This window comes from Nilaparvata lugens, chromosome 10 (genome assembly GCF_014356525.2).
Source record: "Nilaparvata lugens isolate BPH chromosome 10, ASM1435652v1, whole genome shotgun sequence".
Lineage (NCBI taxonomy): Eukaryota > Metazoa > Arthropoda > Insecta > Hemiptera > Delphacidae > Nilaparvata > Nilaparvata lugens.
This window is the reverse complement of record NC_052513.1, coordinates 43,736,283-43,751,477: the sequence shown is the minus strand read 5'-3', so window position 1 is coordinate 43,751,477 and position 15,195 is coordinate 43,736,283. Positions and strand designations below refer to the sequence as shown.

Genomic DNA, 15,195 nt, shown 5'->3' with positions numbered 1-15,195 from the left:
GTGTCTTTGAAAAGGTATTTAAGCAATGTAAGGTTCGCAGGGTAATATTCACGGCTTTGCAAAAACATCATTCTTCAGAGACCCTAGATCCCAAGATGGATGAAGTTCCCTACAGAGCTTCCTTGAAGGAATCTCTCTACACACAGAGATTCTTCATGAATGAGAATTGCAGCGTATCATCAACAATGGAAAGAGCATGTTCAACGAATGTCAGCTGATAGGCTGTGTTGTGCTAAAAGAACGTAACTCCAAAAAGCTCCTTGTGTATCTTTTCGGATGCAACAGGTTGCTTTTGAGAAGATATAAAACAGCATCGCTGTTGCTTATGGAAAGATACATTAGAGCTCCTTGAGTATCTTTTCGTATGCAACACGTTGCTTTTGATAAGATACAAAAGAGCATCTGTTGCTTATGTAAATATACATTAAAGCTCCTTGTGTATATTTTCGGATGCAACACGTTGCTTTTGAGAAGATACAAAAGAGCATCTATTGCTTATGGAAATATACATTAAAGCTCCTTGTGTATATTTTCGGATGCAACACGTTGCTTTTGATAAGATACAAAAGAGCATCTGTTGCTTATGGAAATATACATTGAAGCACCTTGTGTATCTTTCCGGATGCAACACGTTGCTTTTGAGAAGATAGAAAAGATCATCTGTTGCTCATGGAAATATACATTGAAGCTCCTTGTGTATCATTTCGGATTCAACACGTTGCTTCTGAGAAGATACAAAAGAGCATTTGTTGCTTGTGGAAATATACATTGAAGCTCCTTGTGTATCTTTTCGGATACAACATGTAGCTTCCGAGAAGATACAAAAGAGCATATGTTGCTTATGGAAAGATACATTAAAGCTCCTTGTGTATCTTTTGGATGCAACACGTTCTTTTTGGGAAGATAGAGCATCTGTTGCTTATTGAAAGATACATTTTCAAAAATGTTGGTGTCGGATCCTTGTAGTGTAAGGACCTTAAGTTCCAAATTTCAAGTCATTCCGTTAATTGGGAGATGAGATATCGTGTACACAGACGCACATACACTCATATATATACACACACACACACACACACACCACACACACACACACACACACACACACACACACACACACACACACACACACACACACACATACAGACCAATACCCAAAAACCACTTTTTTGGAATCAGGGGACCTTGAAACGTATAGAAATTTAGAAATTGGGGTACCTTATTTTTTTTCGGAAAGCAATACTTTCCTTACCTATGGTAATAGGGCAAGGAAAGTAAAAACATACGCTCCAGAGTGCCTAGATCCCTACATGGAGGAAGCTCCCAACAGATGTTCGATGTTTTTGAACGGACAGTATTGTAGTGTATTGTAGTATTGGTGGCTATCCGCCGATAGGCAAAGCTACAGGACCCAAACTGTACTAGACGAGTATAACTCCCAATTTTTTCGTGGTTTATAATGTTGAATTGATTTGTTTTTTTTTCAGTGAAAAAGGCAGACAAAAGGAAGCTGTCGGTGGAGGGGTTAGCACTCGGGGCATTGATGGCGACTTCCAAGAAGATGAAGCGGGATCTGATAGATGGCGGCTGGAACAGATACGTGTTCAATGAGGATGGGCTGCCTGACTGGTTTGTCGAGGAGGAGAAAAAGTTCATGAAGAAAGAGGTTCCAGTGCCTAAGGTAATTAAAATCTTACCACATAGCGCCGGTTTCTGAGCTCGGGATTTAGCTAAGTTCTAGACTTTGAATAGCTGGAGTCAGAAAATTGGCTTTCCGAAACGGGGCGTAGTCGTAGTCATTGTTAAGGTATATATATTGTAATCTACATAAATAAAGTACTCAATCAATCAACCCTCTAACACGCTCTCTTTCTCTCACTCTCTCTCAGAAAATGTCCGGCGATACGTAACATTTGTGGTTGGACTCATTGGCCCATATGAATAAAGTTGAGCATTTGCTCATGCTTCAAAAATATGGAGCATTTGCTTCATTTTCTATGAATAAACGTGAGCAAAACCTTTTGCTCATGCTCATCAAAAAAATAGTTTGAGCATTTGCTCAAAAGTAAAAGCTTTTGCTCAAAATTGTATGAATAAACTAGAGCATTTGCTCAACTTTTGAAGCAAATGCTTCAAAAAATGTGAGTCTAGTCTAGAGCAGCTTATCACCTTTTGCTCATAGTAAAATGGCTCAACTAATTCGTATGAGGAAGAGGAAACTATACCAGATACTATCACAACCAATAGTGTAGAACTATAAAACTCTTTTTAGATTCAACCATGATATATCACCATTATTCCTACAAAAGAAAAAAAACAAAAGCTACCTGTTATAAAGATAGCCATCACAAAATAGAAAATAGGCATTTAAGAATATGAGAGTGTAGACGATTATAAGAAGGCTATTGATATTATAAGAATATGCTGAAAACAGAGCAGACGACGCAAACACAAGCGGTGCCCCCTGTTTGCATATTTAGCGCTTCCGTGAGCTATAAATACAAATTAAGGCTACAAAAGCGAATCAGCTGATGAAAAATCTTTAAAATACGTGAGCATTTGCTCCAGAGTTCAGGAGCATAAGGGTAAGAGTATAAGGTAAAGCTTATTCATATAAAAATGAGCAAATGCTTTTGCTTCTACCTTTTGCTCATGAGCAAAACCTTATGCTCAATGCTTTTGCTCATGAGCATTTGCTCTGGTTTTACTCATATGGGCCAATATATCAAACAGAGCACTAAAATAATCACATTATTGCGTTTTACTCAATAGATTGTTGAATTTTTCAGGAGCTGGTAGACGAATACAAGAAAAAGCTGCAAGAAATCAACACGCGGCCAATCAAGAAGGTGATCGAAGCCAAGGCCCGGAAGAAGAAGCGCGCGCTGAAGAAGATGGAACGCGCCAAGAAGAGACTGGAAGGACTCATCGATAATCCCGATATATCGGAACAGGAGAGGACCAGGCAGATTAAGATGTAAGTCAACCTTGTCAACATAATCGCTAGGAGTGATCCGTGGTCTAGTGGATATAGTGATTGCATAGCAGTCTAGAGGTCCCGGGTTCAAATCCGGATAAGAACAAATGTTTTCCTACAGTTACCTTGAAAATTGACGATTCCTGCACTGATTACAGAACGCAAAGATTCACTTTTCCGCTCTAGTGCGGGAATAGTTATTTGTGCAACTAGTGCGCAAAGTGACAGTTTGCTGCATCGAAAGAAACGTTTACGCCCGAGCCGTAGGCGAGGGCGGAATGGTTTCTTGAGTGCAGCAAACGAACTTTGCGCACGTATTTCACATTAAATTTTTCCTACAGTTACCATTGAATATGAAAAGTGGGTAATTATGGGTAAAATTGCCTGAATAATGTAGTAGTGTTTGAATGGCGGGGGGCAGCTGTGTGGTGTGTGCTGTGGTGGCACTGTGCTGTCGTTGTCCTCCATTATAATATCTAATACTAATAATTAGCGCGTTGTGCTTCGTTGCACCTCTGCTCACTATAGCAGTCACTGTTACCAACTTCATTTTGATTTTGCTGCACTGGTGCTCCATATAACCTACTAAGTATTTTGCGTTGTCATGCTGCAAATCTGGAGTACGCAAAGTACTCACTTTGCGCACTAGTGCGGAAAAGTGATTCTTTGCAGCCTGCAATCAGTGCACAAATGGTCACTTTTCAGGGTATCTGTAGGAAAAAATCTTTTCTGCACTCCAGATTTGCAACATGGCAATGCAAAATAGTTGGTGGGTTAAATGGAGGATTAGTGCACAAAAACAAAAATTGAGTTGGTAACAATGACTGTGGTTAGATTTAGATGAGAATCATTTCAATGGCTACCCTACATTTATGTTAAAATCCCAATCTAGAAATCCAAAACAAGAATAATGTTCATCTAAATCATAATTAAATAATCATCATTTACGAATTCTCATCATTTAATAATAAATAATAGTTCTTTTCTATTGATAATAATTATCAATAATAATTATTATTATTTCAACTGCAAGAAATGAGAAAAGTAGCAAATATACATTATAAAATTCGAATTTTGAGGTTAAATGATTACCGTTCGATATTCATATAATAGAAATAATAAAAACATAACAATACTACAATAAATATTCTCTGTTGTCTATGTTATTTTTATAAATATTTCTCAGTTTACATTGAGCATTTTTCTCGGTAATTTGAGCAAAAGTCTAAATTTCTGAATCGTGTTTCAGTAATTTTTAGCTGGATGAAACAAACTTAGGTACGATTCTTCCCGCTAGGTCGCGCGCTTGTCGGTTCAGCCATCTTGTTGTGTTCAGCCATTTTGCAGCTCGGTTCAGCCAACAAGCTGCTGGCGTGTATGTTGAATGTGAATTTTTTGTTCTATCTGTATTTTTTCTGATTCTTGAATGAATAAAAATGAGAATTTTGGCTGAGAATTTTCAACTTCAATTGGATTATTAATTTTTAAATGAATTAAGGTTTTTATTAATAACAGCATCACACACACAAACATTTGATGGATTTCAGCCATCATTTTACCCATAATCATTTAATCAACCACTTCTCATATTCAATGGTAACTGTAGGAAAAGTTTAATGTGAAATACGTGAGCAAAGTTCGTCTGCTGCACTCAAGAAGCCATTCCGCCCTCGCCTACGGCTCGGGCGTAAACGTTTCTTTCGGTGCAGCAAACTGTCACTTTGCGCACTAGTTGCACAAATAACTATTTCAGTCTCGTTTTATCGGATAGGCGAGTTAAATTGTCGGGTCTTGCGACAATTATATCAGGCGAGGTGGGACCTTCACCAATAAAAGCCATCAGAAACTTCAGTAAAATCTAATATTCATAACATAACACTTGATTTTAAAGAATGTGTGAAAAACTCCTCCAAAGAATAGAAGGGGTTTGCACGCAGAAGATCAAATAGTGATTTGCTGAACTAAGAGACTGGATAATTTTCTATTGACTCTGGCAACCTATTGTAGACCTTTGTTCCTAAGCCGTGATGGGACTTCTTTACTTTGGTTAATCCCTATATATACCAAGAGAAAGGCGGTGTGAAATCGTATTGAGCTGGATTAGAAACGATAGCAACAAATATATTTATATCCTGATTTTCTTGTGGTTTCTTCAACTTGTCTTTACAATGTTGCTCTATTTTCAGGTTGTACAAGAAGGCGAGAGCCACGAAAAAACCGGAAGTTGAGTATGTGGTGGCGAAAAAGAACATGACTGGCGCGCGGGTTAGGAGGCCACCTGGAGTCAAAGGTAAGTTCAAGGTCGTTGATCCCAGGCTCAAGAAGGACACAAGGGCCGAAATTAAGAGGGGCAAGAAAACTAAGGGTAAGAATACGAGGAACAAGAGAAATAAAAGGTGATATTAGTGTTGTTTTTTAAATAAAATAATTGTTTTAAATTTTGTTTGGTTTTATTTTAAGTTTGTTTGCCAAATAGATGGTGCCCCTGTGCGATTTAGAGTGTCCCACGAAAGGTGTATAAGTAGAAGACCATTGATTCTACATGAAGTTTGCAACAAAAGAGTGAGTTTTTCTTATTTTGACTATAGTTTTCGAGATATATCAAGTTTTAGGATATTTTTGAAAAACGTCAATAACTAGAAAACTGTAAATTCAATTCTAAGGATATGGTTGGAAAGAGGAAGAAATATCCAATAAGATTCATCTAATTTAATCCTTTCTTTTAATGTTTTTGAACTTTCTATGAGCGTTCGAACTGTTGAAGTTTGTCTTTGAGCTCAACGAATGTACGTTTTTCAACTTTGAGTGCTCATAAAAAATTCAAAAACGTCAAACTAACGAAAAAATCATATGAATTTTATTGAAAATGTATTCCTTTTCTGAACCATATCATTAGAATTAGATGTACTCTGATAATTATCCAGTTATTGACGTATTTAAAAAAATATCGATAAAACGATAGATCTCGAAAACTAAGGTCGATATAATAAAATTTCACTGGACTTTTTTTTGTTGTGAATTTCATGTAGAATCTATGGTCTTCGGATGTTACACCTTTTGTGGGGTACGCTGTAGAGATTCGTACAGACTTATACGCCACGAACACCTGCATTTCACTCTTCTTCAGCTGATGCTATTTGCTATTCCTATGATATCTGTATTTGTACAGAAACAGTAAGATAACAAGCACAATATATAACAAGCACACAATATCAGCTGATGAAAAACGAAATGCGCGTGTTCGTGACTCATAAGTCTGTACGCAGCTTAAGAAAATTCGAGTAAAAGCAGGCATTAGCCCAAAACTGGTTTAAACCATAATTAGAAATGAACAGGCTAGAGGCTATGTGGAGTAGATGCTTTGATTTACTCTCAATTTAAGCCTATGCCCTGGTTGCAGAAAAGTCTGTTAACTTCTAATCCTGATTAAATGCCATGAGAACCAATCAGAGATGACTTCTTCAAAAAATACCTTTGGTTCTCGTGGAGTTTAATGATGCTTAAAATGGCTAAAAGGCTTTTGTGCAACAAGGCCTAAGTCTAGGCTAAGTTTGGCGCCCTAGCTACTATACTGAGTGAGTTATGGAGCTGCAAAAATAGAATTAGCAAATTTTCAAATGACCATATATCTCCTGAACGGTAACGAATTTTGCAAATCTGATTGCAGATTTCAAATTCAAATTCTTTATTTTCTGCATAAATACAATAACAAGAAATGTCTGTATATCGCAGTCGTCATAAGTACAATTATATACACATAGGTAACATGTTTTTTGGATTTAGTTAACATAATAAAAGGTCAGAAAAAGTCAGCCAGACAAAAACTCATTCAACGAGTAAAACTCTCCTTCTACAACAAACTTTTTAAGGTTTTTTTGAACAAAGCTATAACAAAGCATCATTATTAATCGACTTCAAACTATCTGGTAATTTATTATAAATTTTAATACCAGTGACATTTATATCCCCTTTAGACAAGGCAAGACGATGTTGGGGAAGTAGCAAATTGGTACCATGTCTTGTAGAATAATTGTGGCTAGCTCCTACAGTTGTAAAACGGTCACCATTCCTTCTTATATATATATAACAGACCGATAAACGAGAAGACCATAAAATGTCATAATGCCAAGTCTGCTAAAAGTCCCTCTACATGTATGATATACTGGAAGGCCTTCTATAATTCGGATAGCACGCTTTTGTATCTTGAACACCTCATTGGAATGGGATGAGAACCCCCAAGCTTCCATTGTATAAGTCATCACCGATGCAAAACAGCCATGATAAACAGTAAGTAAATATTCTTTATTTAACAGTGACTTCAATATTCTCAGTGAGAAGCACACTTTACTAAGTCTACTGCACACTTCAGTGATGTGAGGAATCCAAGAGAAATGCTTATCAATAGTAACTCCCAGAAATTTAGACGTAGCGGATTCACTAATGTGCCTACCATTTACAGATATGGATATTGGAAAGGGTGACTTATTTTTTGTCAGAAACTGGAGGAATTTAGTTTTGACCACATTTAATGATAGACTATTTCCAGATAGCCAATCATTCATAGATAATACTGCTCTATTCACCCTCAACTGAATACTCTCTTCCTGACCACCAAAAAGCAGAGTCGTGTCGTCTGCATAGAACAGAGCCTTGCAAAGCGGTAATTCAAATTCCAGGTCATTGATATATAAATGAGAAAAAGTAGTGAGGAAAACAAAATTTGTGTTCCTCACTCCAGAAAGCATAAGTGTGGTTATTTTATTTACAATTTCATCATAATTTTGCTTGAGTTTGTCTCATTAAGGTCTAAGATCAACCAAATCCGACCATCAAGAAAATATCTATACTATAATAAAGGAAAGAACTGGCACATACACGTACGGGATAGGAAAATATTATGTTTGACGCATCATCACGTCTAAACTACTGGACTGATTAAATTAAATCTTGTATATAGATTCTTAATTAACTGAGGATGCTTATAGGCTTATTTTCAATTCTTAAAGATTCCATTACGTCAAGTTTTCAGTTTGTCAAGTTTTAAAATAACCCCTTGCGGAGCACGGGTTACCTGCTAGTCATAAATATGACTTCTGGTATCTTTTCTCTATGGAATTATTGAGGTAAGTCCCGAAATATGGGTGTTAGTGAAAATGACCGGTATAGTGAGAATATTATTCCCATAAGTTTTAATGGGACTATTCATACTCGTGTGTGAAAGGTCCCATTAGAACTCATGGAAATTATATTTTCACTGTGCCGGTCACTTTCACTGGCAATGATATGTAGGAATCCAGATTCATGTGCCAATTTGTTTTGCACTTGAATCATCAAAATAGATTTTCCAATGTATTAAGTGGTAGAGTGGACATTACTGTCCAAACTTCGCCCCTCCAACAAATAAAAAAGTCGTTCTATTCTATGTATTTTCTTGAGATATTCTATGTATTGAATTGTTATCTGTGTTCTGATTACTATAAAGCTTATGAATGCAGTGTTTGACTGTAATAAGCTCCACGTTATAATGATATTGTAATGGAGTTAACATTGATTTTGCTATCCTTGTCTATTATTGAAAAAAGCAGATAGTGCTGTCCTATTCTAGCATCGCAACGTTGACGGCTTGTTTTTAAACATTCTGAAAATTTAAAAAATGATTATTGTACAAAATATTTAATCTCAATATTATTTAAAAATATTTTTTCTTGACAAATAGAATATAATCGATTAATTCAAAGAAAGATGAAGAGATAATATTACATAAGATACTGGCATTAGCAATCTTCTATGGAAAGTAGTGGCTAGGCAGAGAATCTACAACGTTGCTCTCCTATCTTTCTTCACTGCCATTATAACGTAGACCTCACTTAACCAGGAGTCATTTTCATGTAAAGACGAGTAGCCCTAAAGAGGAAACTGGAAATTATATGATAAATATAAAGAGAATAAATGAAAATCTCAGTACCCTTTTTTTTAAAATATTTTGTCACAAATTAAAAAAAAAGGGTACTGAGATTTTTATTTATTCTCTTTATATTTATATTACAAGTAGCCCTATACAGGAAAGAAATAAATGATAAATATAATTTATCATTTAATAATAAGTAGGTATATAAAATAATTAATAAATTTCGTGGACTATTTTTGTAGTTTTCTGCACAATAGTTTGTGTATGCAGGTTCTATTTCAAGAATATTGATTGTCGGCCAACTTTCAAAACGTAGAATCGACTTCCAAAAAGATGTGTCCAGACATACTACGATCAGAAGCGCCTCTTTGCTCAAGGTTTGTTTTTTCCAGTTAATAATTGATGAGAAACTGAATGTATTCGAATAAGAATTGATTTATAAAATTAAAATTTTCAGTTACAGCTTTCAAATATGGATTTTGTTCAATAATAATTAGTTGTTAATTTGTGTACTGGCAAGTGGCAACACTGCTTCTTGAACAGATGATTAGAATAAAACCAATATGGCTGCCTGGATGACTGTCATGTGTTTCAACTGTCAGTTTAGTTTGTGGTTGTGTACGGTTTTTAATAGGATTTTTGGGTTTTCCAATTAGTTTTTGTGTTAATCTATTGATTTGAGGTTGTAATAATCCATGAAAATAGTGTGTGGTGTTCAATAGTGCTATTTTGTTCAAAAACTGGTTCTTCGTAGTTTTATGCCATTAGACCAACAACATCTATGATGAATTAGGTAAGTTCCTTCTATATCTACTTAATATTTTCAAGCAATTGTTTACTTTATAAACTAAAGTTTCATTCTTCTAAACTATCAACATATTTATTTTGGTTCAGTCATAAATCTAGTTCCATAATAAAATTATAGTACGCCTACTAAGATTGATATAAGAATTTGTTAATCATCGGTACAAATACGGATTGGAATCCTGTGCTATGAATTTTTAAAATTTCATTTACAAAGTCATAATTCCATTTATTAAAATTATATTCTAGTAGCCTAATATTTAAGCCTTTTTCTCTACTTCTATTGATTACCATGTCAAATGTAGCTGATATTAAAAATCAATGTTCCTTTATCATGCAATGCAGATTCTATTTCTCACAACATTTTTTGATTTTCAATAATGTTATTTCCAAGTGAGTGAGTAAAATAAATATCGTTGAATAAATACTATCACTCATCACTATATTGTTTATGATCATGTCTTTGTAGACTATTATTCATACAATTTATTTTTTAACTGCAAATTATTTTTAATCGATATCTTGATGCTTCATAAACAATTTTAAAAGTTGATATTATTATTTGAACGCTGTGTTTTTGGAGTTGAGTTCTTTGTGTCGTAATACTTTATAATATTCACAGGTTGTATTAATTTTTTTATTAGCCCTGTGTTAAGAATGTAATTAATCTCAATCAATTAATCTTTATATTTTAATTGATCTCTAGTTAATTAGTTGCTTTGAACTTGAAATTATTATGAGTGAATTAGATTATGCTAATTACGAACATAAAATCTTGAATCGCTTAAAATATTATTGTTCTCCATAATTTAAAATAATGTAATATTGATTCTAGAGGTTATGTCCATAATTTGCATAACCTAATTCACTCATAATTAAGTTCAAAACAACTTTAAACTAAAAATTATGAATCGTCGAGTTCAATTACATTCTTACAATAGAATACAATCGTTAATCGATAAAGATTTACAACACAAAGAGCCTTTAACCCAACGACAAAAACAAGCTTATAAAGATTAGCTTTCAAAACCAGATATGAATGATATAAATATGAATAACCAGCCATTAATTGATAAGATTTGCAGTTTTAGAAAATAAATCAAAAATGGATATTTAACAAAATACATGATCAGAAACAAAAAGATAGTAGGCCTAATAGTATTTATTAAACTTTATTTATTTTACTCAATGTACTGAGTTGAATATAAAATTATTATAAATCTAAATTTGTTGTGATAAATAAAATAAACTTGAAAAAAGGCTACTCATACAAGTACAAGTAGCCCTTACTAAGATAGTATATACATGTAATTCTATAAAAAGGCTACGTTAATTTACTAACACTGGAGAACGTCATTCAGCTATATACTGAGTGTTTCTAAGATATTCTGATAAACATTGTGAATTGTTTCCCGACATTAAAATACAGACAAATATTTTATTAAACATAAGTCCTAAAATTCTTTGTTACAATGTAGTGACGGCAGAAGATTGTACATTTTTTGTTCAGATTGTTAATTTATTAATATTTTGCATTTTCATGAGGTAACTTGAATAATCAATTCTTAGGTAAGATTAGCTAAGAAATCGAATTCAATCAACTAGAAGCTTGTAGCTTTAATAATTGTTGAAAATTAAGTTTTTTTTAAAATAAGCTACTTAGTTGATTTCATTCGGTTTCTCAGCTAATTTTGCATAAGAACTAATCATTTAAATATCCCCATGAGTCTTTCACATATTTTTGAAGTTGAAAATTTGAAGAAAAACTAGCAATCTGCTGCCATCATTTTTGGTAACAAAGCATATATTAGGACCCATGTTTACTAGATTTTTTCTTTATTTTGTATGTCAGAAATCCTCAAGGAAAGTTTGACGATCTTTTTTATAAACACTCTGTATAATTTTTTCAATTTAGTAAATAATACAACATAGTATCAAGTGTTCATAACGATGCCTAATAATGCTTTTTGTATGTATTTGTATAACGGTGTTTAACGGTGCCTACCTATGCTTTTTGTATATGTTTCCATGTTTTGTAATCAACATTTGACTCAGGGAGGTTTTAGCTCTGGTTCTTGTAATTTGGTTCAGTATAATGTTTGCAGTGAATGACTTAGTTTCAAAAATCGATTAATATTTAGTTCGGTTACTACAAAAGATTCATCGGATTTTAAGAATTCACAGTTACTAAAGAACTCATTCGAAATTAATAATCTTTATAACAATGAAAAGAGATAATTCTTTTTCTATCTCTCAATAAATACCTTGTGTCAATATGAATCGCTAACCGGAGAAAGGCAACATGTCCAGTTTTCATTATTTTACAGGATAGACAAAAAATTTGATTAAACCTAAACCTGCAGTAAACGATATTTTCAAAACGTCACCATTACAATGCTATCAGTTGGACATGTTTCCTTTCTACAGTAAACGATGTATCTTACATTAAATAGTTGATTTATCGAAATTTTTTTTGAAAAAGTTGGACATGTTTCCTTTCTGCGGTTAGCGATTATTATTAGACTAGGCAGCCAGATCTTACAGTCACTCATTCCGTCATGAGGCGTTGTTTTAAGTCTTGGACAGCCACGTTTTGGCTTCCAGTGTGGTCTCCGGGCTTGGCTTGCAACCAGCAGCCAAAATATGGCTGTACTAGTCTAAAAACAGTGACCGGTGATGGAGTGAGCGACTGCCTGCCGTGGGTTCCTGGTTGGCTGCGCGTCTTGGCTGCCTAATCTAATAGGGGGCCAAGGTATTTAGTGAGTAAAAACTATGGAATTTTCTCTGTTCCTTGTTTTAAAGAATATTAGTTTTGAATGAGTCCTTCGGTAGTATGAATTCTTAAAATTTGATGAATATTTGTAGTAACCCAGTCTAATATTAACAGACTTTTTGAAACTAGACCATTCACTGCAAAAATTATACTGAACCAAATTACAAGAACCAGCGAAAACCTCCCTGAATCAAATGTTGATTATTATTACTTAAACTATTGATAAACTCTACAGTTGTGTTGTATGTGATGTTGTAGTACTTTATCATAATGAAAACATAAATGAAAATTGTCAACCACTTTTATCATTATACAGAGTCTTTCTAAATGATGGACCCATTTTCGAAAATTGGTATTTATTAAAGTAAAAATGCAAAATGTACAACCTTTATATCAATGGAAAGAGAAAGTTTCAAAGTTTTTTTTTTAATACCTTACAAGTGTTAAATGTGGCCTCCGGCTGCTGCACGGCAAACATCTACGCAGTAGCCAAACTCGTCCCACACGCGAGAAGGCGAGGGTCTTTCTAAATGATGGACTCATTTTCGAAAATTGGTATTTATTAAAGTAAAAATAAATGCAAAATGGGCAAACTTTATACAAATGGGAAGAGAAAAATTAAAAGTTTTTTTTTAATACCTAACAAGTGCTCAATATGGTCTCCGGCTGCTGCACGATCTGCGGAACCGTATCACTTCTGCCGTGCACTCAATAACACCAGAGACGCTTTCTCGCGTGGGGGACGAGTTTGGCTACCGCGTAGATGTTTGCCGTGCAGCAGCCGGAGGCCACATTCGACACTTGTAAGGTATTAAAACGAAATTTTAAAACTTCCTCTTTCGATTGGTATAAAGGTTGTCCATTTTGCATTTTTACTTTAATAAATACCAATTTTTGAAAATGGGTCATCATTTTGAAAGACCCTGTATAATAATAAAATGTGGTTGACAGTTTCAATTTGTGTTTTTAATCCGATAAAAATTTTGTATAAAGATGTATAAAAACCCTGTATATAAAATATGATTGATTATGCTAATATATTTTTGTCAATTTTGCAGTGCATTCAAATATTATTTGAACCCTGGAATCGTGAAGTTATCGATGAATAAGAAGGCAGTCTATCGATTCACATCCAATTCAATTGGCTACCAGTAAAGTTGGTAAATAAGATATATGAACTTTTACTACATTTTACATCCGGTAAGTCAAACGTTTTCAATTTTTTTTTGTGTATGTTTGTGAACTTCTTTCTTTGTTGATTACAATGCATACTTACGAATACAGCAGTCCCAATGTACACCACAAGGAGGCCGAGTTATCGGGAAAGCGGTGTTAGAATTTGGGGCGAGGAATTTATGAACAGGTAGCAGCATTCAATTTCCAGTTTTTGAGGTTGTATCGATAGAGCCATGAGCAGAAGAATGCACAGTCCAAGGCCCGGTTGCACAAAAGCCGGTTATATTTTAACCGTGATTAATTTCACGGGAACCAATCAGAGAAGGCCTTTTTAATAAGACGGCTTCTCTGATTGGTTCTCGTGGAATCAATCACGATTGAAATTTAACCGGCTTTTGTGCAACCGGCACTTGAAGTCCAAAGGGAGCATTATATGCGGGAAATGAAGCCAAATACAGTACATTAATTGAAACACCGTACCTTATGCAATCTTTTCCATCCGGAAATAATATTCTGTTCCTAACAGAGTAAAATTTGTCAAAAAATTGTTCAATGTTGACAAAAAATTGCGTACGGTACAACCAAGTTGTCAATGATTCCAAATATCTAGGTATTACCTTGGACGTGAAACTTCGCTGCAAGACCATGTCAAGAAGAAGAAAGAAGAGTTTAAAATCAAAAAGATGAGAAGATTTTTTTTGCTGATCGTAAGAAACTCCAAAAATTTGGTCCAAAAATATTACAAACCCCACAAAAAAAAGATCATTCCATTGTACAGAGTATATTGCTCTATGGCTCTAAAACATGGGAATTAACAAAACGAGACACTCAAAGAATAAATGCTGAGGAAATGGATTTCTTGCGCCGGAGTTGTTGTGTTTCAAGGATGGATCGAGTGAGGAATACGGAGATAAGGAACAGAATAGGGAAACTGGACACAACAGTGGAGCAGATTGAAAAGAAGCGCCTTGTATGGTTAGGACATGCACAGAGGATGAGAGATGAGAGGTGGCCCAAAAAGATACTGAATTGGGATCCACCTGGAAAAAGAAGGAGAGGTAGACCGCCCGAACTGTGGAACAAACAGGTGTATACGTGTATGAGAAATAGAAATCTGGTCCAGGGAGACTGGAATAATCGCAATAAATGGCAGATGGGATGCGAGAAACGGCTGGAGCTGTAAAATAAACTCGTTTATATATATATATAAGAAACTCCAACCTTTCAATCCGAAACAAAGTACAAATTTACAAACAGATATTACAGCCAGTATGGTGTACAACGTTGGGATAATTATACCAAAGACAGCAACATCAATGACATACAACGATTCCAAAACAAGGTGCTGAGGAACATTGTGGATGCTCCTTGGTATGTCAGGAACAGCGATCTTCATAGAGACCTGCACGTTGACCTGGTGACTTGAGGCATGCGGAGAGGCACGAGGGGCGATCCAGCTGCTAGACAATGGAGGGTTGGTGCGGAGGCTCAAGAGGAGGAAACCCTTTAAAGAACTAGTGTAGTGATTTTTTTGATAACATCCAAGTGTTTTCATAGCGT

General features: G+C 34.8%; 1 protein-coding gene and 1 long non-coding RNA gene across 2 annotated transcripts in view; both read left to right on the top strand.

Moving 5' to 3' along the window:
* LOC111056319 (pre-rRNA 2'-O-ribose RNA methyltransferase FTSJ3) overlaps positions 1 to 5,416 on the top strand; it is a 45,348-nt gene extending 39,932 nt beyond the window's left edge. The window contains exons 12-14 of the mRNA XM_039436937.1: positions 1,485 to 1,678; positions 2,787 to 2,974; positions 5,161 to 5,416. Coding sequence (XP_039292871.1) covers positions 1,485 to 1,678; positions 2,787 to 2,974; positions 5,161 to 5,374 — 596 coding nt within the window. The 3' untranslated portion in view covers positions 5,375 to 5,416. The remainder of the gene's footprint in view (positions 1 to 1,484; positions 1,679 to 2,786; positions 2,975 to 5,160) is intronic.
* A 4,041-nt stretch (positions 5,417 to 9,457) lies between these two features.
* LOC120353387 lies at positions 9,458 to 14,302 on the top strand. The gene is made up of 2 exons (XR_005572335.1): positions 9,458 to 9,675; positions 13,518 to 14,302. It is a non-coding gene; the product is annotated as an uncharacterized LOC120353387 (long non-coding RNA).
* Positions 14,303 to 15,195: the final 893 nt, after the last annotated feature.